This window comes from Maylandia zebra, linkage group LG6 (assembly GCF_041146795.1).
Source record: "Maylandia zebra isolate NMK-2024a linkage group LG6, Mzebra_GT3a, whole genome shotgun sequence".
Classification (NCBI taxonomy): Eukaryota; Metazoa; Chordata; class Actinopteri; order Cichliformes; family Cichlidae; genus Maylandia; species Maylandia zebra.
The window spans coordinates 32,033,806-32,060,702 of record NC_135172.1 but is presented as its reverse complement, the minus strand read 5'-3'; the positions used below and the strand labels follow the sequence as shown (position 1 = coordinate 32,060,702).

General features: G+C 39.2%; 1 protein-coding gene across 1 annotated transcript in view; it reads right to left on the bottom strand.

The window, feature by feature from the left end:
• LOC101484541 (zeta-sarcoglycan) overlaps nt 1-23,412 on the bottom strand; it is a 377,409-nt gene extending 353,997 nt beyond the window's left edge. Inside the window, exon 1 of the mRNA XM_004539191.4 lies at nt 22,664-23,412. Coding sequence (XP_004539248.1) covers nt 22,664-22,702 — 39 coding nt within the window. The 5' untranslated portion in view covers nt 22,703-23,412. The remainder of the gene's footprint in view (nt 1-22,663) is intronic.
• Between the last annotated feature and the right edge of the window lie 3,485 nt (nt 23,413-26,897).

Here is a 26,897-nt window from a genome sequence, read left to right as displayed (position 1 = left end):
AGACGCACACACAGATTCCTAGGGGCAGTGTGGGACACCAGTCTTTGTGTTCATTGATCCACAGCAAGAAAAGTCAGACCACTCAAGCTGTGACAGATTCTTGGCTCACACACACTTTTACTTACACACACACACACACACACACACACACACACACACACACACACACATACAATGCACACTCACACACTTGGCCTTCTCATCACACCTTTGTGTATATGTGTCGTGTGCCCAGGGTGGGGGTGGGAAGATAAAGGGATGACAGGAAGACAGAAAGGTGGTGGAATGGATGAAAGAGAGATTAGATCGGAAAGGAGGAAGCAGTGGAAGAGAAAGCAAGCAGGTGGAGATGGCTGGGGTGCAAAGACAGGCATAAGGGTGAATTAGAGGACAGAAAAGAAGAAAGTCTGCAAAGGATGAGGGGAGTGTTGTAAGATGCAGAGCTGGACCAAGGAGAAAGTATAAAAAGAGAGAGAGAGAGAAGAAAGTGAAGTAAGGAGAGTGCTAGCTGACATATTTAGAGGACAAGACAAAATAGTCTATCTCACCTAAATGCATGTTAGATTAAAGTGTGATCTTCTCTCCGTCCCTCTGTGTGTGTGTGTGTGTGTGTGTGTGTGTGTGTGTGTGTGTGTGTGTGTGTGTGTGTAACAACACTAATCCCTACTCAAGGCCAAACCTATATAGATCATATCCCAATCATCATATTATTGCCTTCAGCCCAAGATAGAATAGAGAGGGAGATAACATACAACAGTTATCTCTCTGTCCCTCACACACACACACACACACACACACACACACACACACACACTCTCCACCCTTGTGATATTTTCTCTTTTCTTGCTGTTTTCTGTTTATTCCTAATTTTCATCATCCACTAAATGTTCTTGTCCCTTCAAGAATTTGAACTCAAATTCAACCCATACACTTACAGCAGCTGATCACAGCAGAGCTGGAGAGACGCAGGAACTGCCAAAGACAAAATCTCTGGGTGGTGAGCAGCTTTGAAGTACAGAGAAACTGCTTCCTTGTGGTTCAAAGTATTTCCTGTTTTTTGTTTTTTAGTTACATTAAAAAAAATTCTAAAAATTATTTAATGGGTGGAGGCATTCATAGACTACAACAGAAAGTTCTGTTTATATTGTAATATGGTATTTGTCACGGCTGCCGAGGCGAGCCGTGTGGAGTTAGAAGAAGGACCCAAGATGCAGGCAGTGGATGAGATGCCGGTGAGTTTATTTACACAGTGGTGAGAAGGCAAAACAGGCAAGAGGGAAGACAAAACTAAAGACCTGAACTGGGAAAGCTAAATGACAAACCTGAGATGAAACAAAAAAGGGAAGAGAGGCAGAGAGACGAGCAGGACACCGAGGAACACAGACTGACGCGGAGTTACACAGACGAACCGGCAACAGGCAGGAGAACACACAGGGCTTAAATACACACACCAGTAATCAGGGGATGGGCTGACGGGACAGGGGAAACGTAAACTGATCACACTCACATACGACACGGACCTTCACAATAAAACAGGAAACTCAGATACATGGAACCAGACAAGACATTGAACTAAACAGAGAGATTCAGACGCAGACTCAGAGGCAGATCGAAAATAACACAGAACTTAAACAATCATCATCTAGAAAATGATAACAAACTAAAAGCGCTGGGTCACCGACCCAGGACCATGACAGTATTGTATGGTATAACTACAATGATAATTTAAAAAGAATAACAATAATGCTGAAACTAATTAAAACTAAACCAAAATGAGCAAACATATTGTAAAAACTAAATTGCAAATAAAACTGCAAATAAATTGAATTATAAACAAAAGCAGAACAATATAAAATAAAAACTAACAAGAAAATACAAAACTATAAAACCTATATATAACTTGTGATTTACAAGTTGATATGAGCATATGAGCGTGGGATTTCTACTGTTTTTCTCAGCCAGGCCCACTCCTCAATCATAATAGGAAGAAAAGAGAAAGATCACAGTGTGAGTAAAAATTACTTTATAAAGGTTATGGTAGCTTAGTCGTCATGGTTACCATCATGATCACTTTTCATGAGTATGTTGGAAGTTTCCCGTCAAAGTCTGATATTTTGTTGACCCATCCATCTGCTGTAACCTTGTCTTTCTGTGGACTTCTTTGTCATTTTTTAATAACACCGACTCACTTCCTCCTTTGCTCTCAAAATAAATATCATGGCTGCTACAACTTTTTACCATTTGAAATAAAAGTGTGTTAACTTAGTGCACTAGCGAGAATATCCATTGCTGTCGCACTTCCAGAGATAACAGTCTAAAATAACCAGGCATTTGGTCCCCAAGTGGGTAACATGTCACAACACCCCTGCCTACTTCTCCTATGCAGGCTCACACACCAGCAGTGTCTTAATATGAGCTGACAAGCGTCAACACATCAGCATATGCCATCATTCAAGATCAAAGAGATCGGGTGTGTTCAGGGTGGTATGGCCGTAAGCAAGGATATGCCATATCTATTTCACAACATCAGTGGATGGTAGCTATTCAGAGAAGTAGCAAATGCATTTAGTTACTGGAGTGGTGTCACAGCTACTGTATACAGAATACTTCCTCTGGCTACAGGGTCACTGTGTGTTGCACTTCCGAAATATTTTTTTTTCCTTTCTTCTCCATTTCCCTTTTATTTGCTGTGTATCTGTTACTGCCTCTATAATTTCACACAGTTTGCTAGTATCACTTTGTGCTCAGGCCATTCCCTCTCTTCCGCTTCTCTGTCCTTCCTACCTTCACAGAGTGTTTCTGTTGGATTTGTTCCCAAAACAGGAGGACAGCGGTTTGCTTTCAGTTTGTAATTGCAGTTGTAATTGCTTATATAGACAAAAACCTGAAATACCACACATGGATCCATACCATTAACAGAAGCTTCTCAAGAACAATGTTGCAAACTAGGCCTATACGGAGGCTAAATGCAAGTAGAATTAAATATTTTGAAATGTAAATAAAATAGCTAATGACACTAAACGGCACAAATTACCTCTTATACCACTTTTCTTCTATTATGGGTTAATAGGAACCACCTTTTATATATTTTATGCATATTTTATTTTATATATAAAATATAAGGTCAGTCTATTACTCTTTTTGACAAAAGGAAAAACTGACATGTTTGTGTCTGAATTCACCAACAGTGACAGGTTTGCTCTTTAGATTTTTTTAACATTATATGTTAGAGTGGGGGGGAAACCTAATGCTTTAAACACCTACTGTAACTAAATAATAATTAATTCCATTTTCATAGTAAGCCTCCAAGAAAAATGATTGCCAAGAACTTTCAAAAGCCTACAGCTGGTCCTGCAAAACCCCCCTCTTCCTCCTTATTGCTCTCTCGCCCCCTCTGGTGAGACCAGCTGTCTCATAGCAACAGGATGACACTGTTCCTGATTGCCTGACCACCTACACACACACAAATGCATTGTACACATAATCATGTATCCCTGACAACATTAAATTGCCTTACATTTAATTCCTGAAAACCAACATCAGCATAACTACTGCTCTCACTTGAAACCAATCCGACAGATTAATCTAACCCTAACTACTGAATTTAAATTGTATTGTTAAGCAGAAACTGGCTATAAGTTTAACTCAAACATGGCCTAAACTATACTGTCACTAGTTTAAAACAACTCTGAAAAAACAAACATACTTAGTGTCAGGCAAGCTAGACAGTTAACTCCAATCAGTTAACGTCTTCATCAAAACAAAATTATTCTGAAATCATTGATGTGAAACAACACTGTTCCCCATTTTAATGAAGATGGATATAAAAGACAAAGAATAATTCAATGGGTAACATGGGCTGCAGATAACACACCACTGCATTGCCTTTGACTGAGTTTACGACTCACTGCCTGGACTGGGAGAGGATGAACAAGGTTACACTGTCTAACTCTAAACTCACTCCAAACTTAAAACATCAACCTTAATTTTAAGGATCTACGTGTTGGGGACTTGCTTTTCGATGAAGACATTATCAAAATGTCACAGTGCAAAATTGTAATAAATACATGTTCCTAGCTCTAGTCTTTTTTCTTTTGTATTTTTTTCATTATAAGAAAACATATTTTATGTTTCCATATGAATGTATTTTCTGTTTTTCCATTTCAGCAAACTTTCATGAAATACCCACATATCTAGAAAAAAGCGTGAGGTTAATGTGTTTACATGTGTTTTTGTGTAAAAGTGCTTTTTGTTGTTAAGGTGGACTGATAAATAGATTCAGCAAAAACTCCTTTACAGTTAATACAAGCTGCAGATCTATTTTTCAACCAGACCTTGGTCTCCGAGAGGCAAGTAAAGCATGCTGCGGTGATCAATGCCCATTCATAACAGCAAAGTTAAAAATAATAATAATAACAATACTCTTTGGGCTTTTTCAAATAAAGTCTTTATTTTTACATTACTTTTAGTTGAAAAAAGGCAAGATGGCCTCTTCTTGGTGAAATTACAAAAAACTGTGTGCATAAAGAACTTCAAAGTGCAGGAATGCAGAGCATACACACATACTTACAGATGTAAACTGAAAAAGAAACACACACGTCGATGCATGCATGTGCCAAAATCCATCTAAAACAGAAACTATCTGCACTTTCTTTCATGTCTTTGGAAAACTCAATACAGACAAAAAATATGCAAGAGGAAAAAAAATTAAAAGAAAAAGTTTGAGAAAAAAAATCCTTTTTTCTACTGAGCTGGTTCTCACAAGGAATAGCAGAGTATCTATTACACATCAAAGGCGCAACACTCTGTTTTTTCCTTTTGACTCTGTTTCCCTTCTAATAAAGAGAAAAAGGGTTGAAACTAGCAATGAAAAGAATAAAAAGGGGAATGCTGTGGTAAGGAGCTACGGTGGAAAGAGATGCTCTTTAAACTTTAATAGATTGTTTCTCTCTCTTCCAGGTAGCTTTTTTTGCTGATGACATTCTTAAAATGATTTCTTTGTATAGAAGTTGGTAAAATGTGCTATGCTACACTGTTGCACCCTCAAAAATGACAGTAAGGGCATAAAGATTTTTTTAAAGGGTCTTTTGTAAAAAAAAAAAAAAAAAAAAAAAAGAACAAACACCTGATATCAAACTATTCAGACACTGGCATTCCCAAAAATAAGCACACACACGTAGCCTGATACCATCAAACATTAATATTGCAGAGACAAATGCACACAAAGCATCAAAAGCAGGTAGAATGACAAGATCAAGAGAATCCCTGCATAGCAAAAGAAATAACATCACAACAAAATATCAAAAATAAGTCTCTTTCATGTCATGACAAAAAGGAATAAGTAATTTTACCCACAATGCAGTTTTTAAGTTCAGGAATGAAAGACACATAAGCTGTCCATCTTCTTTTGTGACATGAACAACATGTAAAGCTATTTCTGAGCAAACAAGTGAACAAATAATGAGCTCAAGTCACAACATATGGATCAGGCTCTGATCAACACACTGGAGGTTCAGTATATTGTTGTAGTTTTGCTTTATTTGATGTTGTATTGATGATAGAAGAGAACAACAATCCTTATAGTTGTCTCTATGAGCACATGCGTACACACAAAGACATTCATTTAGGCCCCAGTTACACAGGCCTAGACCATCTGATTAAACTAGTTACAGTGGCATAACGTGTATTCTTCGACTGGTTGGTTGGTTATTGGAGCTTGCCGGCTGGTCCATCCGGGAGAACCCTCTTGGCGTTACTTTTAGTTGGAAGAAAAGAGTAAAGGTGGCCACTTGTTGGTAAAATTATAAAATATTTGCAGACGAGTTGGCATGGAAGATTCTAACTTGCCAACTAACCCTTGCCAACTACTTGGCAAGTGATAGTCAAAGTGTGACACAAATAAGAACCAGTCACATTTGATAGTAAATTTCCTTTTGAAGTGTGTTGACACAACAACTGACTCAGTGTTCTCTTTTTCCATTTTGCATTATTTTTAAGTTTCACTAAAGAGTAAATGGCGAGAAGTTGCAAGCCTTGGGTTTCATCAAAACTAAGGGTGACCACAGGTCCCTACGACATGAGCGGGCCCAAAACTGGGACTTTCTCTCTCAAGTAACTTTATATTTAAGATGCTAAAGCATATCGTTAGGGCTGGATCGGGTGACCCTGAATCCTCCCTTAGTTATGCTGCAATAGGTGTATGCTGCTCGGGTATTCCCATGATGCATTGAGTATTTCTTCTTCAGCCACCTTCTCACTTACTATGTGTTAATAGACCTCTTTCCACTGAATCATACTTATTATTAATCTCTGGCTCTCTTCCACAGCATATCTTTTATCCTGTCTTCCCTCTCTCACCCCAACCGGTCGCAGCAGATGGCCGCCCATCCCTGAGCAGGAGGTTTCTTGCTGTTAAAAGGGAGTTTTTCCTTCCCACTTTTGCCACAGTGCTTGCTCATAGGGGGTCATATGATGTGATGCCATTTGATTTTATACAGCAATTTAATTCACTGGCAACATGCTATTAATTTGTAGTTATCTTAACTACAAAAAAAGACACACACTGCTCTGACATTCGAAATCAAAGATGTGATGCCAGAGACCTCTGTGGGTGGTCAGATCTCAGCCAAGAGTGTGTGCACATTCACTACTTGATGTTCTAATTTGTGTGAGAGTCCTGCCTTCTGGGTAGAAGCCTCACTCTGAAGTTTGCCAGCCACTGAAGAACTCCTGCGTGATCTGCTCCCATAAGTCACCACTACTTTCCTTAACTATAGTGAGGCAATTGTGCGTCTTTTCTCCTCACGCCTTCCTAGGAATGATAAAACAGAATCTATTTGTCAGTCACACTGAAGAATATCAATTGTACATATGTTAACGAGCATAAGCTGCAAATTCAAAGGTATTGATTTAAGTGATTATTACCCTGATAGCGCATTCAGAGACAGATATCAATTACATAAGATATATGGCACAAGACGCATGGTTATCTTAGCTGCCAGTTTCAGGATCTGAATCAATTTAGCAGATAGAATCAGGCTTAAATCTGGCCAGCAGCCAAGGATATTTTTACAGGAGTTTGGGTCAAGAAGTTAAAAGCTAGCATTTTTCAGTCAATTTTACAATTTTAGGAAGCATCCATTTTCTTTGTTTCTGGCTCTTTTATGTTCATTCTGACCTTCACTTTTTGCCTTTAATTCTTACACTCAGCTCTGGCTTTCTTTTTTGCATTCTATATACCTTCCTCTACACTTCTTGCCTCGATCTTGCTTTCTTCTTCTGTTTTGCGTGCTCTCCTTTCTGCCCTCTGTCTATTGCTGCATTATCATCCATCTGTAGCTCTCTCAGGTGAAACACAGTCCTCTGTCCTCCTTTCCATCACTCCATCTCTTTCTGTCCTTCACTCTCCCACTTCTGAGTTACGAGAACAGACAGTGACAAGGACCTTGTCCTATTCTGCTTCATTTCTCTCAATTTATTTTCTCTTCCCCAGCCTTTGGGTCCCTGTTTTTATTTAGAAATAACATTGGCTCTGGAAGATCACAGTCATAATCACAAACTATAAATACTCCTGAATTACTTTCAAGATCAGTTGATTCGTTAGTGACATGTGACGCTACATTTGGCCACATTTAAACCCAGCACATGCACAAAGCTCAAGACCTGTATTTATATTAAAGTAAATTGCTAATCCAAATCAGGCAGTACATTGATACATTACATGCATAAGAAAAATAACATTTATTCACTATATGATGGGAAAATTGTAAAGTAGGTGACTGCTACATTTTGTAAAATGGAAATGAAATCCAATTTTAATGAGTTTAGAAAAGGCATATTTTTCAGCTGTGAATGTAATCCAAGCAAATTGAAGGAGAAGCGTGGTGTGGAAAACATGTTAATGTTATCTCTCTCCTTTTGTCACACTTGCTATCTCAATTAAACTAAGTTCCTCACAGTCTTCAATGAATTACTGCAAAAGCTGGCACAAATAAGAACAGCACATAAAGGAAGCAAGAGAGCGAGAGAGAAAGGTGTCTAGAGGTGTCTGTACCTGGACTAGACTGGACACTTCATTCCCCCCATCACCTCACTTTCTGTCTGTCCCTCTACATTTCCCAGAGCTTATTTCATGCCCCTGAAATCTAGCACCAGGTGTTGGTCGCCTTGCTGGCATATAACTCAACTCAACCTCCTCCATATTACTCTGTCGTTCCGCTCCATCCAGCCCTCGATCTCTCCTCTTTCCCTCCTCTTCTCTGTGCTGCTCTTGCTTCATTTGGCTCATGATGAGGTGTCACCACTCTGTCCTTGAGTAGACGAGAATCCCCTCTGACAAAAAGTGTTTGTGTGTGCGTATGGATCCCAGCATGTGTGTAATGTGTTTGCCTGTTCCTGCCTTTCGCTGCAAATGTGTATGTGTGTATGTGTGTGTGCATGCGCGTGTGTGTTCAACATGTGTGTGGCCTACCCTAGCCTGCAGAAGTGAAAGACATCAGGATTGTGCTGTCACAGCAGGAGAAGAGATGATTTACTTGTCAGGGGGCTGAGGGACAGGAAGGCAGATACAGCTAACAGATAAATGCACTGCTGCTGGTGGGATAATGTAAAGATGCTAGGCAATACTGCAGGGACAGTACAGCTGAAGGACCATTGATGCAGAGCGAGTTGGGGCACAGGTTGTCTGGCTCCTGCAGTCATGTTTGTTTCAAATTATGATTCATATGGTGTCACCTTCGTATCTTCAGCATTTTTGGCTGTACCTTATTTTCCAGCTTAGAGAGTTAGAACGTCCTGTGGTCATGTGGTTCTAACACAACGCTATCCAATTAGGCTGAACAATCTTCAATTCACAAATGCATATATTGGATCTTAGGGGCAATCTTAAGGCAATGCCCTACAATGTCAAAAATCGTCATGTTATATATTAAAAACAGGCTGAAGTCATCATGTTGTAATAAAAACATCATAAAACATAAAATTTTTGGTATAGCCAGTGCTCTTCGGGAGGAATTGCACTCTCTGAGTGCTCTTTGCATTTGGGTTGGACATCACCTGCTTCTAGCATTTCCTACTTTGTTAAAATTATAATTAATAGTGTATTTTTTATACAGCTGTCATATCAAATCACAGTTGATATGATAAAGCACAATGTAGTAAACTGATTTTTAAATAAAGTAGAAAAATTAACAATATAAGGACATAATAAAATGTTCACAAAACAGGGAGCGTAATTAAGCTATTTTAATATAGGCTGTGTGTTTTGGCTGTTGTGACACCACAACCGCTGGGATGAATAAAGTATAACATGCCTTATTGAATCCTATCTTGTCTCATCTTAGAGATTCAAATTTGTCACTGAAAAAGCAACCCAACGTAACCCATTTACCCTAACAGAGAATTTTGCTAACAAGATTGAAGTATCGTGAAATTCTTTAAATAAGATTTGTTCAGTACTTTTACTGTTTGTTAATAAAATTAACACAACTGAACTTTTTAGAGTGTTAACAGTGCCAAGGCTGGTATTTATCAACCTGGGTCAAAATCATTTAACCCTAATATTTAATTCAATTGTAATATTGAGCTAAATTTATGTCATAATGGCATCAAAGTCTGTGCTTTGGGACGTGACAGACAGGACAAGATGGTGTATAAGGAGACGAATATTACCCTGTCATTTCAGTGTCAGTTCCACAGTCTCTGTAAATGATAACCAAGCTGGGGCACATGATAGCTGGCTTGCTGCAGGGAAATGACAAAATAAATGTTATCAAGGAATAAAGGTTACGCCGCATGTGCAAGTTGGAGGCTGAGAATGCAGGGAGTGAAAAGTCCATATCTGCTTACAGCATTTGGAGGTATAGCCTCCTGCACAATCATGAGGTAAAAATTAGAGAAAAATGTGTTGTCAGTATAAAATAATCAGATTTTCTGAAGAGTGGCTAAGCTAAATACTGCACTACCATTTAAGTTAAGTTTAGTTTATGGCCTGTGTGCATTACAGAATATGAGTCCAAGTGCAGCGCTAAGGCTTGCCCAGTGTTAAAAATGTTATCTCAGCCAGATTTACACTAAAGCCACAACAAAAAGCCACTGATTTGTGTACCTGACAAAACAGGCGATCATTAGCTTGTCATAGCTGGACCACATAATTACCAGATCATGATTACCTTGTCATTACAACATAATTCAATTTTGAAATAAAATTGTTGTTGAGAAACAGAGTCATGTTGCAATAAGCTACAAATGATCATAGCAATTTGTGAAGAATTTAATGACTGAGATCTGAGACTGTTTAGCACCACTGTGCAAAGCAGCATATTAACTTGTCATTGCTGGACAGGGGGACATAGCCTGCAGCAGTGCACATGATGACAACTGTAAAGGTCCCTTCATGGTGAGCTACACCTAAAATTAAAATCTAATATTGAACAGTGAACAGCCTTGTGACATTTATGCTGCAGATGAAATGGCACCACATCGTTTCATTCTTTTGGACAGAGACAAATTTGTACATCTCTCAAAACCACTATCTCTGAAGTAGTCACAGTGGACAGAGGAAAAATGTACAAGATAATGAAAGTCTGCAGAACAAATGCACACCCGCTATTTCCTTGATTGCAATTTTCAGTGAATTAAGGAGAGACTGTTGTGGTCATTTGCAACACAATTTCAATAGTGCTGCAATACTGAAAATAATTCATTCAATATGTCAGTGACAGGTCAGCTGAAACAAGCATTTGAGCGTCAATGCCAGAATCAGGGGTATAGAAAACATCAAGGCCATGTAGTCGAGCTATGTGACATATCCAGGATGAACTGTGCCATGAGCCTTGATCATGATGCTGATACTGCAATGTATTTTTCATATGCCACATTTCATGGTAGAGTGCTGATAATACAGCTCCTCATAAAAATGTTTCATTAAACTGAGGAAGGATCCTTTATGCACTGACATACCATGGCACCTGTTGTGTCTGCTGTATAACATTTAAAATTATATTGATATTTACACTGATATAGTGTTCAAAGTGATATTTTGCTTTTAGACATTGCGGTGTACATGCTGCTAGTATGGGCCACTACTCTGGCCAAGACTAAAAATGCAGCAACAACTATTAGATTATTTAATATGAAAGCTTGTAAATGTATTTCCTTTTCTCCCACTGGGGCTGAATCTTAATCACTTACCTGATTTCCCCCTTGCATCAAAAGTCGATCAGCGTTTTCAGTTTACCAGTGAAATATGTCTGCAAAAAGCAATAGATGAATGTGAATGCTGTTTGAGGTAATTCTGGATGATTTCACTAAATTCCACTCAGCTCAAAATATCAAAAAAATAAGAATGATGAATCTGGCGTTGCTGAGCCACTCTTTCTCTGTTTGCTGTTCTTGCTTAATGCTGTGTGCAAAGTGACAGAAAAAGTGCGTTTTTTCACCAGTTCTTATTATTTCACCTTTTCTCAGTTATACTTTGGAATTTAGACAGATAGGTATCAAGCTGAAATAAAAGATTTTAGTAAACGGTTTCAAAGAAGTAATAAACATACCACTGCACTACAAGGTTTTAAAATTGTTTACTGTTATTAGTGCTCTTATTTCGGCCTAACTGGAGAAATAGAAGAATATTTTTTAAAAGAAACCACTGTAACTTTGGAGGTATTGCGTATGCTGTAATGCTGCTGCAAAAATGTGTATAGCTTTATAATATACACTCACATTATTAACGCAGCAAAAACCCAAATTTTCTTCCTTTCATTCACACACTCTACAGTAAGTGCAGATGTGATTGCTGTGGAAAAGGAAGAAAGTAGTTGCAAGAGTATGAGAGAACATAAAGTGGACAGAGCATTCCCTTGTGCAAAACTGGCTAACATAGGGTATAAAGGTCACACAATGAGAAACAAATGCACAACACTGTCACGCACCCCCTGAGGCTTTCACAGGAAAGGTTGAGTGGCAAGTAGCGAGGTGCGGCATCAGTCATTGTTAAGACTGATCGCTCGTTTGGAAGCTTTAGGCTCCACTGGGATATGTGTGTGTGTGTGTGTTGTGTGTGTGTCTGAGTATGTATGTTAGTGATTACTGCCATGAGTGGTGATCTGGGGACAAGTACACAGTAAATGCACCACGGGCAAACACAAATGAATCCATTTGTGTTTGCCCGTGGATGCAAAAGGTTTATATAGTAATGCATTCACACATTTACACCTATTTCCTCAATGGTTATTATATGCATAAAGTGGTCGTCTGCAGGACTCTGTCTGGCCAACTGTGTGTGTTTGTAATTGTTTAAATCATATAGTGATGCGGACCCTAGAGTCTCCCCAGGGCCAAGATCAACCCCACCATGTTTTCTCTCTGCTAACAAAACATGTCTGCAGTCTGCTCTGCCTTTTTCCCCATGTATCTACTGAGTAATGCATCCCCAGACAACTCCCATTTCATGATTTCTTGTATATCGACGAATGTGACTTAGGTATGCTGCATGCATTCCTAAAATATCCCTGATGCTTAATTAAATTCTGCAGGCCTCACATGCCTCAGTTAAGCTTAGTGATTCAACAAAAGGTGAAAACCACTGCTGACCATAAAGATCTCAAATTTTAAAAAAACAACAACAACATCTTGATGATCTGCAAGGCTTTTAGAAAAATATACTGTGGACCGAAGTTGAACTTTTTGGAAGGTTTGAGTCCCTTTACATTTTGTGCATTTCGTGTAAATTTCTTAAAAAGAACATTGTGCCAACAGACCAACATGTTCGTCTAAGGCTGTTTTGCTGCTTCGGGACCTTGATGACTTAATTGATGTCGTAACGGATGGAACCATGAATTCTGCTCTGTAACAGAAAATCCTGATGCATCTGGCCATTAATTAAGTTGCATAACCCAACTCAAGCACGGTTGGGTTATGCAACAGGAAAAGGATCCAAACCGCACTAACAACTCAACCACAAAAAAATACAAAAAATATAATAAAATAAAGAAAACAAAATGAAGATTTTGGATTGCCCAAACCAGGCACTCCTAATTGACGTCCAATTGAAATGCTTTGGCATAATCTTAAATGGGGCATTTATGTTTGAAAGCTCATCAATGTGGCTGAAGTAAAACAAAGAAGAGTGGGCCAAAATTCCTCCACGCCAATATGAAAGACTCAGAAGATTGCTGTTCTTGCTCCCAAGGGTGGCACAACCAGTTATTAGATTTAGGGCTCAATTGCTTTTTCACACAGGGCCAGGTACAGTGGGGCAAAAAAGTATTTAGTCAGCCACCGATTGTGCAAGTTCCCCCACTTAAAATGATGACAGAGGTCAGTAATTTGCACCAGAGGTACACTTCAACTGTGAGAGACAGAATGTGAAAAAAAAATCCATGAATCCACATGGTAGGATTTGTAAAGAATTTATTCGTAAATCAGGGTGGAAAATAAGTATTTGGTCAATAACAAAAATACAACTCAATACTTTGTAACATAACCTTTGTTGGCAATAACAGAGGTCAAACGTTTACTATAGGTCTTTACCAGGTTTGCACACACAGTAGCTGGTATTTTGGCCCATTCCTGCATGCAGATCTTCTCGAGAGCAGTGATGTTTTGGGGCTGTCGCCGAGCAACACGGACTTTCAACTCCCGCCACAGATTTTCTATGGGGTTGAGGTCTGGAGACTGGCTAGGCCACTCCAGGACTTTCAAATGCTTCTTACGGAGCCACTCCTTTGTTGCCCGGGCGGTGTGTTTTGGATCATTGTCATGTTGGAAGACCCAGCCTCGTTTCATCTTCAAAGTTCTCACTGATGGAAGGAGGTTTTGGCTCAAAATCTCACGATACATGGCCCCATTCATTCTGTCCTTAACACGGATCAGTCGTCCTGTCCCCTTGGCAGAAAAACAGCCCCATAGCATGATGTTTCCACCCCCATGCTTCACAGTAGGTATGGTGTTCTTGGGATGCAACTCAGTATTCTTCTTCCTCCAAACACGACGAGTTGAGTTTATACCAAAAAGTTCTACTTTGGTTTCATCTGACCACATGACATTCTCCCAATCCTCTGCTGTATCATCCATGTGCTCTCTGGCAAACTTCAGACGGGCCTGGACATGCACTGGCTTCAGCAGCGGAACACGTCTGGCACTGCGGGATTTGATTCCCTGCCGTTGTAGTGTGTTACTGATGGTGACCTTTGTTACTTTGGTCCCAGCTCTCTGCAGGTCATTCACCAGGTCCCCCCGTGTGGTTCTGGGATCTTTGCTCACCGTTCTCATGATCATTTTGACCCCACGGGATGAGATCTTGTGTGGAGCCCCAGATCGAGGGAGATTATCAGTGGTCTTGTATGTCTTCCATTTTCTGATGATTGCTCCCACAGTTGATTTTTTCACACCAAGCTGCTTGCCTATTGTAGATTCACGCTTCCCAGTCTGGTGCAGGTCTACAATACTTTTCCTGGTGTCCTTCGAAAGCTCTTTGGTCTTGGCCATGGCGGAGTTTGGAGTCTGACTGTTTGAGGCTGTGGACAGGTGTCTTTTATACAGATGATGAGTTCAAACAGGTGCCATTCATACAGGTAACGAGTGGGGGACAGAAAAGCTTCTTACAGAAGACGTTACAGGTCTGTGAGAGCCAGAGATTTTCCTTGTTTGAGGTGACCAAATACTAATTTTCCACCCTGATTTACGAATAAATTCTTTACAAATCCTACCATGTGGATTCATGGATTTTTTTTTCACATTCTGTCTCTCACAGTTGAAGTGTACCTCTGGTGCAAATTACTAACCTCTGTCATCATTTTAGGTGGGGGAACTTGCACAATCGGTGGCTGACTAAATACTTTTTTGCCCCACTGTAGGTTTGGATAACTTTGTTCCCTTAATAAAAGAAATCATTATTTAAAACTGTATTTTGTATTTACTTTGTTTTTGCAGGAAAGAGGGAAATACATATTGGTAAGGTTCTCTTAGGGAGCCTCTGATGGCGCTAGACCAGCTGTTTCTAGTTCTTGTTTCAAGAAACATTTTTTAAGAAACATTTTTGCTAAGAAAAAACAGTCCATTTTAAGTCTAAGAAGAAAGAAAACAGCATTACTTTCCAAACTACCAGTGTATTTTCCTTAATTATTACGCAGCACAGCTGTGTTAGCTCATCTTCAAGCAATTCATAATGTCAGGTGGTTTAAAGTTCACATACACATAGAACAGAACACATACATGCCTACAAGCAATGTGAAGGAGAGGGGTTCATACTGTGAATTACTTTACTGCTCAGCAAACATAACAAAACTCGTAAACTCCAATATGCACACACACTCATGAAGTCTAAACACTGTAAATTAACCTTTAAAAGGCCAATTCTAGCCCCATAGCTATTAGACCTTTAAACACTGCTACCCAAGCAATACACACACGCACACCCACCCCCGCACACACTCACACGCACACAAACATGAATAAACATAAACACAGAAAAGCCATGATTGCGAGTGAAATTCTATTTATGTAACACACACACACATGCACAACCACACTATGTTGTGTAATGGAAATATTCTTTCTGCAAAATTGGGTAATTAACTGTAAAATGAACTGATGTGGATAAAGAAGGTTACTGACTACTTCACTCTGAAACTTACCTTCAATATGGCACACTCCTGCTCCGGGCCATCTCTAAGTGAATGTGTGGGCATGTGTGCATTATTGAATTTATAATGAAATTAAAAAACACTGTGGTATGAGTAAGAAAAAGGTAAAAAAAAAAATTTAAAAAAAGGAAGCCTAGAGTAATTTGGGAATAGTTTTAACCTGTACTCATTTATATACTGTAATGCCAAGTATTCACAAGTCTGCCTTTACACACATACGAACATGAGTGAAATCCCATTCTTAATGCATTTGGTTTAGTATGATGCTGGCCCACCCTTTGTAGCTCTAACAGCTTCAACTCGACCATTCTTCCAGAAGTGCATGCATTTGTGGGGTTGAACACTGATGTTGGACGAGAAGGTTTGGCTCACAAATTCCACTGTAACTCATCCCAAAGGTGTTCTGTTGGGCTGAGGTCAGGACTCTGTGCAGGCCAGTCAAGTTTTTCCACAGCAAACTCGCTCATCCATGTCTTTATGGACCTTACTTTGCGCACTTGTGCGCAGTTCTGTTTCAACAGAAAGGGACCATCCTCAAACTGTTCCCACAAAGTCAGAAGCATGAAATTGTCCAAAATGTCTTGCTATGATGAAGCATTAAGAGTTCTTTTCACTGGTACTAAGGGGCTGAGCCCAGCTCCTGAAAAACAACCTCACACAATAATCTCCCCTCCTTTACACATGACACAGTGCAGTCGGAAAAGTACCATTCTCCTGGCAACTGCCAAACCCAGACTCGTCCACCGGATTGCAAGCCACAGAAGTATTATTCGTCACTCCAGAGAATCCAGTGGCAGCATGCTTTAAAACATTTAAAACATTGCATTTGAGTTGCTGCTATTCCCAATCACTTCCATTTTGCTGTAATTCCACTAATAGTTGACTATCTTTTTCAATATTTTTTCATTGTTACTCCAGGTGTTAGAAAGTAGGGGGAAAAGTAGACGACTGTTCAATACAGAGGCAATGGTGATATTAATCAACTGAAATACATTTTTAACTCTGCATACATGAGAACTGAAGTACACTGGCTAGCTACTAAAGGTTGCCTCTGTTAAGTGAAATTAAAATACATCAGTACCTTACCAGTCAACACTGATTATCACTTTAACCCCAAATGTAACGTAAGTCCGTGTCAAATTTATCAATGAATGATAGAAGGGAGGGATTTATCTTAGTTCAAAATAGTATAGGTTAATAAGTTACCTTGATTTGAGCAAGTGTTGATTAGTTTAATTAGACAAACAATTTTGTCTAAATACCAAAATTGAAAAAAAAAAACAGAAATATTAATATGTCAGTCTTGTGTTTTCTATTCATTTGCACATTATGCAATGCCGTGTGATGTTCCAATTCCAATGGCTAAGAAACTTCAAAGTGGTTAAATTCACATTCAGCTGCCTATTGCAGTGGAATAATTTGCCACCCGGAAAGGCTTTGTTATTAATGTGATGCCACAGTCAGGAATCGTAATGCATCACAGCCTATCTGTTATGGATTCAAAACTGAAAATGAGGATGCATGCAAATGTTTGGGAAGTCTCCACTACAATAGGAATGAAGTCAGTGTGGCTGAGAGTGAGGCCCCCACTTTCAAATTGTGCAGCTGTCACATTGGCAACCTCAACAAACATGACTGTCACTACAATATAATGTATTTCACACTGGAGCACATTGAGTAATCAGTTCACGTGTGTTTTTGCACTTGTAACATAATTGAACTGAACTGGTGATACACAGATGAAGAATTGCACTCTCTAACTTGGAGGTTAGAGAGGCAAGCTGCAGTCCAGCTCACTTAAATGAATGAGTAATGTTCTCCCATCCCTCAGCAGCTACTTTTGAAGTGCCCTTGGAAAAGGCACTGAACCCCCAATTGCTCCAATTGAGCTGCTCAGTGGCCAGAAATGCAAAACTGTGGCTGCACTGGGTGGTTACCAAATGGATTTAAGTGAAAGAGTGTAACCAAGGTGGGAAAACAGCCACATTGCAAATGCTGTTTCATTCAGTTTCAGGCTTGTATCATAGGTTGGTTCATTTGGCTGTCCACTTTGTGATTAACTAACCATAATTTAGAAGTTATGTTCTATGGTGGCTAGAAAAGGAATTACATTTCCTTGTTTTTTCACCAGTCACAAATTTATAGACACTATTTATAATGTATAGTTATAGTTATATCAGTGTTAACTCATAATCTGTAGACTTACGAAAGATAAACTCCAGGTTTCCTTTGCCTGTTGCAAGTCCAGAGCTTCTGATCTAGAGGGTCAAATTCAATCTGACTGCCCTTATTATACTGTATATAATTTATGGTGCAGCTATTACTAAAGATCAATACCACTTAAACTGCTCTATTGATATTGAAACCTGCACTGATTTATGACCCCATAGGTCTTTGGTTAAAAACACACACATTCACATGCACACACAAACACGCACACACATACCAATTGTAGATTTTATATAATGCAGTGTCTTATCAATGTCCCGATGTTGTCCTTGTTCTCTGTTCATTTCCTGAGAGTGCTTTTTGAAACACACACACACACACAGGCACTAGACACACACACATTTGACTAACTGAAGAAAAAAAATCTGGTTTTTCATTAGATTGGATTGCTGTGTGTATATACTGCATGTGTTTGTCTCCACTAGTCCAGAAGGCTATGTGGTCAGTAAGCCTGTGCAGTTTCTCTCTTTCTCTCTCCCTCTCAAACACACACACACACACACACACACACACACACTTTTGCTGTATTAGAAAAGCCACTACATTCATTTGCAGTTCCTACACTTTTCAGCATTTAATCATGAATTATGATTTCTTGCATATAAACTCACTCAGATGTGCATACCTTCAAACCTTCACTATACAGAGCATACTGCAGGAGTGTGTATGTGTGAGTACTTCTGAGTGCCAAAACCCAATGCACTCAAACTTAGGGACTGTCACCATTGCCAAGGACATGACACCAGCTCTGCAGAAAACATCAAGCAGATAGATAAAGAGATGGACGTAGCAGAACTAGATGGAAATACTTTAAACTCAATATGTAGTGTGATGTAGTAGTTCTTACGTGGGATGGGAGGTACGGGTGATCATTATTTTTAGAGAATAACAGCTAGAAATCCTGCATGGTCATTTACTTTTTTAAGGAAAGGAAAGGTCATTATTCTTTTAACATAGCGCTATAAAACTAGAGCCACCAACTTTTAATATGCAATCACAGTAACATTCAGTAAGTTCCACTGTACAGAGATTAACAAAACATAATCTAATGACAGCAATGACAGCTTAACTTAATTATTTACCTTTAGTCATTCAGAGAGAATGGGAATAATACATGCGATGCTGAATTTTATTCAAAAAGCTCAGTTGCATTAGCGGCAACCACATTGCTGTTTTAAAAGTTTTAAAACTACACATTTGCTTTTGCTGTTTAGGTGTGTATCCAACACAGTTGTGATTGTTGGTGAGCTGTGCAACTTACAAAGATTCATAACAGAGATGCGCATATATATGTCTTCATATATATCTTTGCATAAATGTAACTATCAGATTGCCATAATATTTTTACACAAAGTTCCCAGAGTTCTTATTTAAACTTGTTATCAATAATTACCTTTGCCGATGATTAATAAGTCGGTAAGTGATTAACAGAAATGAGTGCATGTCTAAAAGGAACAAGCATCAAATAGACACCAGAAAATAGCAGAGACAAAAACATTAGTACTCACAAAATTCTGCAGGTCAGTTTCATTGGCTAACAGTTAAGGTCATTTTAAAATCCGAACGCCAATTTTGATCTTTTAAATCAGCAACCAGCCAGCTGAGTCCAAGTCCGTCTGGAGCTCTGCATCAGTGCGGTATCAAGGTTCCCTTCTCAGAAATTTGATCACATAAAATGTTGCTTGAAATGTCAAACCTCGGAGGAATTTTATTGATTTGTTAATTTATCTAGTTACTGGTCACCAATAAATGCAGCAGCACGCAGTAAATAGACATTTCCACCCACAGTCTGTGTCTAAATTGTATTCCCTATTGAAAACTCAGTGGTATAATAGGTGTACAATGTATGTGGCCATTAATGGCCATTAATGTGTATACTACAGTGAGCTTTCTTAACTAGAATTATTTACTTATCTTTCAATACATGTCCATGACTGCTAACAATGACCTACTCTAGAGTTAGAGTGAATGTATTTTCATTATATAATTCAAATGTATAATGAATTGAATTAGCATATATAAATAGAGAACCGCATTAAAAACAGCCAAAATACTGAGTGAAAGTTGAGTGATAAATGACTAGCAAACATTAACAGAGGTGGCAAAAAGTACAAACATTCTTCACTTAGGTAGAAGTACGGACACTTACACATACACATTGTTTAAAAAAATGATTTGGCAAAAGTAAAGTACTGATTCAACTTCTTTATTCAAAGTGGAAAAAGTTCCGAAATTCACTCAAAGTATAAAAGTAAAATATAGTTCTTTGGAGGACATCAGCTACCAGCTATTTTGTTCAAACGAAACTGAACTTCATGTCACAAAAAAAATAATACAAACTTTACTTCAACCCAAATTCTAATTCTAAACTATTTAGTCAGCTTGAACAGGTGTTATCTAGAACACACAGAGATTAAAAGCAAATGGAGTTCATCTCTATTTTCTGTTTCCTACAGTGTGAATGACTTTGCCTCTGCACCAAAACAGAAAAATGAGTAAAATCGAGTGTAGTGTTGTAAGGTGGTGAAAAGAATTCATATGGACAATATTTTCAATATTTTCTATTCTGAGCTGCAGTGGATTTTTTTAATGCATCAGCTGCCATGTGCTGGAGCTGCTGCTCCAATATTCACTGCGCTTTCTGGATTTACCAAACAGAATTCAACATAAGCCGATGTTACATGAGCAAGTGTAGCTGATTTCTGACACCTAAACATTATAAGGCTGGAATTCAGTGAATGAATCTAATCAGCATCCCAATCTTTACCTTAAATGAATTTTGAGCTCTCCTACCATTGATGTAACCTAACATTGACCATGAACATCTCATCTTCTCTTCACCAGTCCAACATAGCTGATATTTGTTGAGCTGTTAGAAATGTTGCATTTGAAATTACCTGCTGCTTCAAAAAAAAAGTGATTTCCTTCACGGGGGAAAATAATTATTTGATCTCTTTCTCAATTTGTAAGTTTGCCCACCATCAAAGAAATAAACAGTCTTTCATTTTCATGATAGTTAATTTTGATGGCGAACCAAAAATCAAGGGGAAAAAATATATATGTAGAAAATCTGTGGAGGGAGCCAAAGCTTTGAGTTGCCAATCAGCAGCCAAGAAATCTAAAGGATTTAAAGTTTATTTAAAGAGGAGTGAGCCAAAATTCCTCATTTGATGTTCAAATCTGGTGACCAACTTCAAGAAATGCCTTACTGCTGTGCTTGCCAACAAGGGTTTCTCCACAAAGTACGGAGTTATGTTTTGCTTGAGAATCAAAAACTCACTTCACTCAGTGACATCCATGACAGGATATAGAATTTATGTAATGTGCTTTTTGTAGATTTTTTGGTTAATATTCTGTCTTGCTCCATTAAAATGAAACTACCATGAAAAGAGACTGCATGCTTGGTTCTCTTCTGAATTGCTCACTCGATAATATCATGAACACATCTTTTAAACTTGTGCCAAAAATGGACTGTTCCAGACTTTAACCCCTGAATATAGTGACTACAGTTTTAATTGGTTTGATACTGGGAATTCCACAGTGATGTGAAATAACAACACAGATCAAATGCATTAAACCTAAAGTAATGAGCCTGTTCTGAAAATGTAACAAGCAACAGAAAGGAAATATATCTGTGTTAAAATATGAGGAGTAAAAAGTAAACAATTGTCAGAAAAACAAATATTCCAGTAAAGTACAAATACCTGAAAAGTCTACTCAAGTAAAGTAACAAAGTAGTTGTACTTCATTAATTCTTACCTCTGGTCAAACGTAACTAGAAGCAATGTCTTATTATTGTTTTTTTCCCCATTATGTTGCTCTCATTGTGAAGTGCAAAAAGATTCATCCCACAAAACACCGAATTTGACCTACATGGACATGCAAATGCCTAGGAAATTGGACAAAAATGTCAACGGTTAGAATAAAAGGATAGCGCGAACTATATAAGCGTCCTTCACAAATATAGTCGGGAAAGCAATGTCTACACAGCCACATAGCCTAAATCTGTGGGCACAAGTACACACAGGTATTTATTTCTTCCCCTTGACATTAGGAATCGCCAGCTTCACTTTTAAGCCAGTAAAAACCTGTATTACACCGAGGGAAATGAAAAGTAAGATTAATAACTCAAGAAAGGGGATAGAAATGATAAGTCTGGTGGCAGTCTTACTTCTCTATCTGTTTCTATGAATGTTTGCTAATTCATTTACACGTCGGGCGCATTCGTCCCAACACCGCACAACAGTTCACTGCAACAAATCTTTGTGCAAGCAAAGCTTAGTGAAATTTACCTTACACGCTGAATGCTGACACACGCTCGCCCTCACACTCCTCTTTTAACCAACATGCACGAGTGTGGTTTTATACTTAACAGAAACAGAGAGAGAGAGAGGGAAAGCATATCTTCGATAGTGCTGCAACTACATCCGTTTACTCGACCCGAATGTTAAACCCCATTTGATGATTGTACCTCAAGACTTTCAGATACCAGTTAACCTCCCAGCATCGAAAAGTCACTTGGTCCCCCCAGAAAGAACAAACAACCTGCTGGCCGCCCATCCAACTAACCAACAGTTAACAAGCATCGTCTCATGATATCAGCTTTACCCTTCAGCACCAGTCAGTCATTTGCGGATTAATCCAACCAGCCAATAACAGCCATAAGACAATTCACTCATCATTCCAAGTCACCCAATACGCCACCAGTGTCTCCACTCATCCACCCATACAGAAGGGTATTGCAACTCTCTCTGCAGGAATAAGTGCGCGTCTCTATGCTGCGACTGTCTTACCTTGAGCGCTTCTATATCCAAAGACGTCGAGCGGTCCATGACAGAAAGTGAAGTAGCTTACTGCTAATCAGTCACGAAAATACAAGTCCCACAGGCGGAGAAGATAAGAGGGGAAGAGATTAAAAACGGAAACAAAAAAAAGGAAGAAAAAAAGTTGGGGTGCTCTCGAGAGTCCCAAACTCTGCTGCGATATCCCCTTGATTATTATTAGGATTTGGCTATTAATATTCCAGCACGGCACGACGAATTTTCTCAGTTTCAAGCCTCCCTCTGGGTCGCTTGGTAAAATCAGGACTCCATAGCATGGAAGTACCCCCCGCCTCCAGTCCCCGGTTTGTCCGTGCAGAGAATTGATGGGTGAATTTGAAAATAGATAGAAAAAGAAAAGAATTCGCCGTGCGTAATGTTTTAAGCTGCGGCTTTTGCGCACTTGGTGATCCGTTACGTGTTTTTGTGTTGTTACATCTGACTAAGAAATATCGCCCCTCTGCTGGAATGAAGCCGGGATTTAGACTCTCCTGATAGTCGGTCAGCGGATAAATGCCGTTATATCCCGTGGAATCCCGGTAAATGTGAGTGTGCTGTGTCTGGTGGGCAAATGGAGAGAAGACGTCCGGCTCAGAGAGATGATATTCTGCCTTGCCTGGGCGACTTCCATGCGGCAAACCGCCAGAGATATCAGCTCTCCCTGAAAGAAAAGGGAAAGAGAGAGGGCGAGAGAGAGAGAAGGGGGGAGAGAGAGTGAGAAAGAGACAGAGAGAGAGAGACCGGATGGAAGAAATGCTGAAGATAGGAGATGGAAAACTAGAAAATAGGCAATGATGTTGACGTATATAATTTCAGTGTCTGACGCCCCAGAGTGTGATGTTAGCTGTTTCTTCTCTCTCTCTCTCTCTCTCTGTGTGTGTGTGTGTGTGTGTGTGTGTGTGTGTGTGTGTGTGTGTGTGTGTGTGTGTGTGTGTGTGTGTGTGTGTGTGTGTGAGTGAGTGAGAGATGGATGGGGGGGGGCATTCTAATCAATTAGATGAATGGACAATGCTGCTTGCCACAGAACTCAAGAAGGGTATTTAAATGCAGAGGCTGTTGGAAGAGGGTTGTTTCAGAAAGTCTGGGGAAGCTTGTGTGTGGTTTTGTGTGTGTCTGCATTTGAAGTGTGTTTGTGAGTACAAATGCAATGCAAAAGCATTAGTCTGATACACTATCAGTCTTTTGATATTGCAGAAGACGAATCATACTGTGATTGCCTGGGAACAGAAAAATACTGTAAAAGAGTCAGTGAATAGATCATATATATAGATTGACAAAATTTCTTTCTTTTTTGTTATGTTATGGTGTAAACTGTCCTAATTCCTTTACTTAAATTGTCGCCGCCTGCTGACTGCCAGGGCTTTTCCTCATCCATAAAACACCTTTTAAAAAATGTTTGCAAGAAGGTGTAATCATAAAACGAGGTGAGGAAAAGAAAGCGAAGAGAAGATGATGACCAGAGGAGAGCAAAGCAAACTAATACAGAGCTGACGGGGAAGAAGAGCAATGTAGTTGGGTACAAAAGAATGAGAGGAATATTTAAAAGAGGTGACGATAACGGCTTGTCAAGCACTAAGTTGCACAGACCAGGAAGAAAATGGGAAACATAGGGTGACAAGATGTTGGGAAGAAATGTCAGAAATGCTGACTATTCAGTCTAAAAATCTTCAAGACCTGTGCTTTAAAAGTATTGTTAATATCTATAATTGACTTTAGCATCTATCACTAGCCCTAAGAGATGTGTGGTTATGATACATAATATTGTCACAGAACGCATTCCCAAGTGAAACATAACATATAGCCATACAGTTACAAGAAAGATTTGTTTATCATTTTGCACAGTCATATCATATTTAGCAGTAGTGCATTATTGTTGTACAGAGCTAAGACTGAGAGTTGATGAACACATAATCATAGGAAAACACACAATAACTCCCACTCTCTGTTTCTCTGTCTCACACACACACACACAGCCATAGACTTATTGAATGGCACACTAGAGAACAGAGGAACATTTGTTGAGGGAGTCCGTCAGAGATAACGAACATCATATTAATGAATGCCTCAGTCAATCTCTTTGCTCCTCCCTCTCTGTTTGTCTGACTCTTTTCCTATGTACGCTCATTCGATACATGACTCGCTCTAACTTCCCTGCTGCTATCTTTGCCTCCAGTTCCTTCATATTCCAATCTCTCTGTCTCTCTCGCTCCTCCACTCTCTCGTTTCCCTTTTATTGTTGCATTCTCTCAACCTTTCTGTTGGCTGCACTATTTTCCTTTTTCCTGCAGCTCTGCAATTCAGAGACCACAACCACCTCCATCTAGTTCCACTGTTTCTGTTTTTTTTTCCTGTAAACTTTGTGTTGCAGAGCAATTAATCACTTTTCTTAGTCCTTGTGATTTTTCATATGGGAGAGTCTGACCCTTGTTGCGGGTACTCGCTACTGTGCTAGCTGGAAATGCCATCACCCATCTTTCCCCTCTCCTGTCTGTGCTTCCAAGCTCTCTCTTTGCCTCTCATTTACAGTGGAGGACATAATTATTTGATCCCCTGCTGAATTTGTAAGTTTGCTCACATACAAAGAAATGAACAGTGTCTCATTTTTATGGTAGCTTCATTTTAATGGAGAGAGTAAAAGTTTCAACCAAAAAAATACAGAAAAGAAACCACATTACATGAAAGTTATAAATTCATTTGCATGTCACTTAGTGATATAAGCATTTAATCCTCAAGAAAAACATGACTGAGTACTTGGTGGATAAACCCTTGTTGGCAAACATAATGGTAAGATGTTTCTTGTAGTTGGTCACCAGTTTTGCACACAATTCAGGAGAAATTTTGGTTCCACTCCTCTTTACAAAAACATTCTCAATCCTTTAAATTTCTTGGTGGACACCTGGCAACTCAGACTACCGTTTTTTCCCCCCCAAATTTATATATAGAACCTACGTCAGGAGACTGACTGGCAACTTCACGTTGGCCTCTCCTCTCTTGCCTTTGTGGCCCTATGAATTGGGCTCTCAGTGCAGCAAATGCATTCTGTGCAGATGTCTTCAAATAAAAATGAAAATGGATTAGCACTGTACTGAATGCAATTTTTACTTTACAAAAAATAAGCAAAAATTTTTTATTTATTTATTTAAACTTAGTTACAGCACACAAAATTCCTTAAATGAGATGGAATTCATTTTTTCCATCTTTCACACTAACCTCTCTGATTCTATGTATCCCTCCTTGTTGCTTTGTGTCAGTACACAAACCCCCATCCAAAACACGCAGTGTGTAATTTTACCTGTCACACTGGTCTAAAGAAGCATGACTGAGTTCTGCAGTAGCAGCAACTGACTTAACATGATTCTCTGTGTCTCTCTCCCCCTGCTCTCCCTCTGCTCTCCCTCTGTTCCTCTAGCTTCAGATCAGACAGGAGTTTTATTCTACTTAAATGCAAAGTGCGGCTGTTTGCTTTGCTAGATGCAAAGAGAGCAAAAACTCAGGAGAGGGTCACTTTTTTCCCCTGCCTCGCAGTATAAAGTTTGACAGCAACTTATAGGTCACTGCTGAGTGCTAGATACTTTGAGAAAAACATAGAGGATTGACATGAAAATGCTTCAGTGCCCCAGAGAAGAATTATGGGACAGTGAGAGAGTTCCAGTAATCCTAATTTAACTAAAGCAGTGCTTCCTTATCCTTATCCAAGAAAAATGGATTAGATGAAATTAGGGCTGCCACGATTAGTCGACTAGTCACGATTATGTCGACTATTAAAATCGTCGACGACTAATTTAATAGTCGACGCATCGTTTGAAGCTTTGTAAGATCACAAAGGACGCAGGAATGAGTACCGGTAGTAGGATTTAAGAGTGTAATAACGGACTAAAACAGAAGATGGCAGCACTGCATGTACAAGGATGCCAGCTGCCGTTAAACCCCGAAGAAGAAGAAGCTGTGTCCCAGAATTCATAGCGCAGCCCAGCGCAGTTGTCAACAATGGCGGCAGCTAGTTAGTTTTAACTTTACTCTTATTATTCTTTCTGGGGCACAAAATAAACGTTTAACATATTTTCAGGCTTGAATGTAGCTGTGTAAACCTCAAATATCTGCTCAGTTTATCAAGACACCACATATTTTCAAAAGCGCTCCGACGTTTTCGGAGACGTCTGTTACCCACTAGCTCGTTAGCTAGGCAGGGGCAAGGCTAACTAGAGCC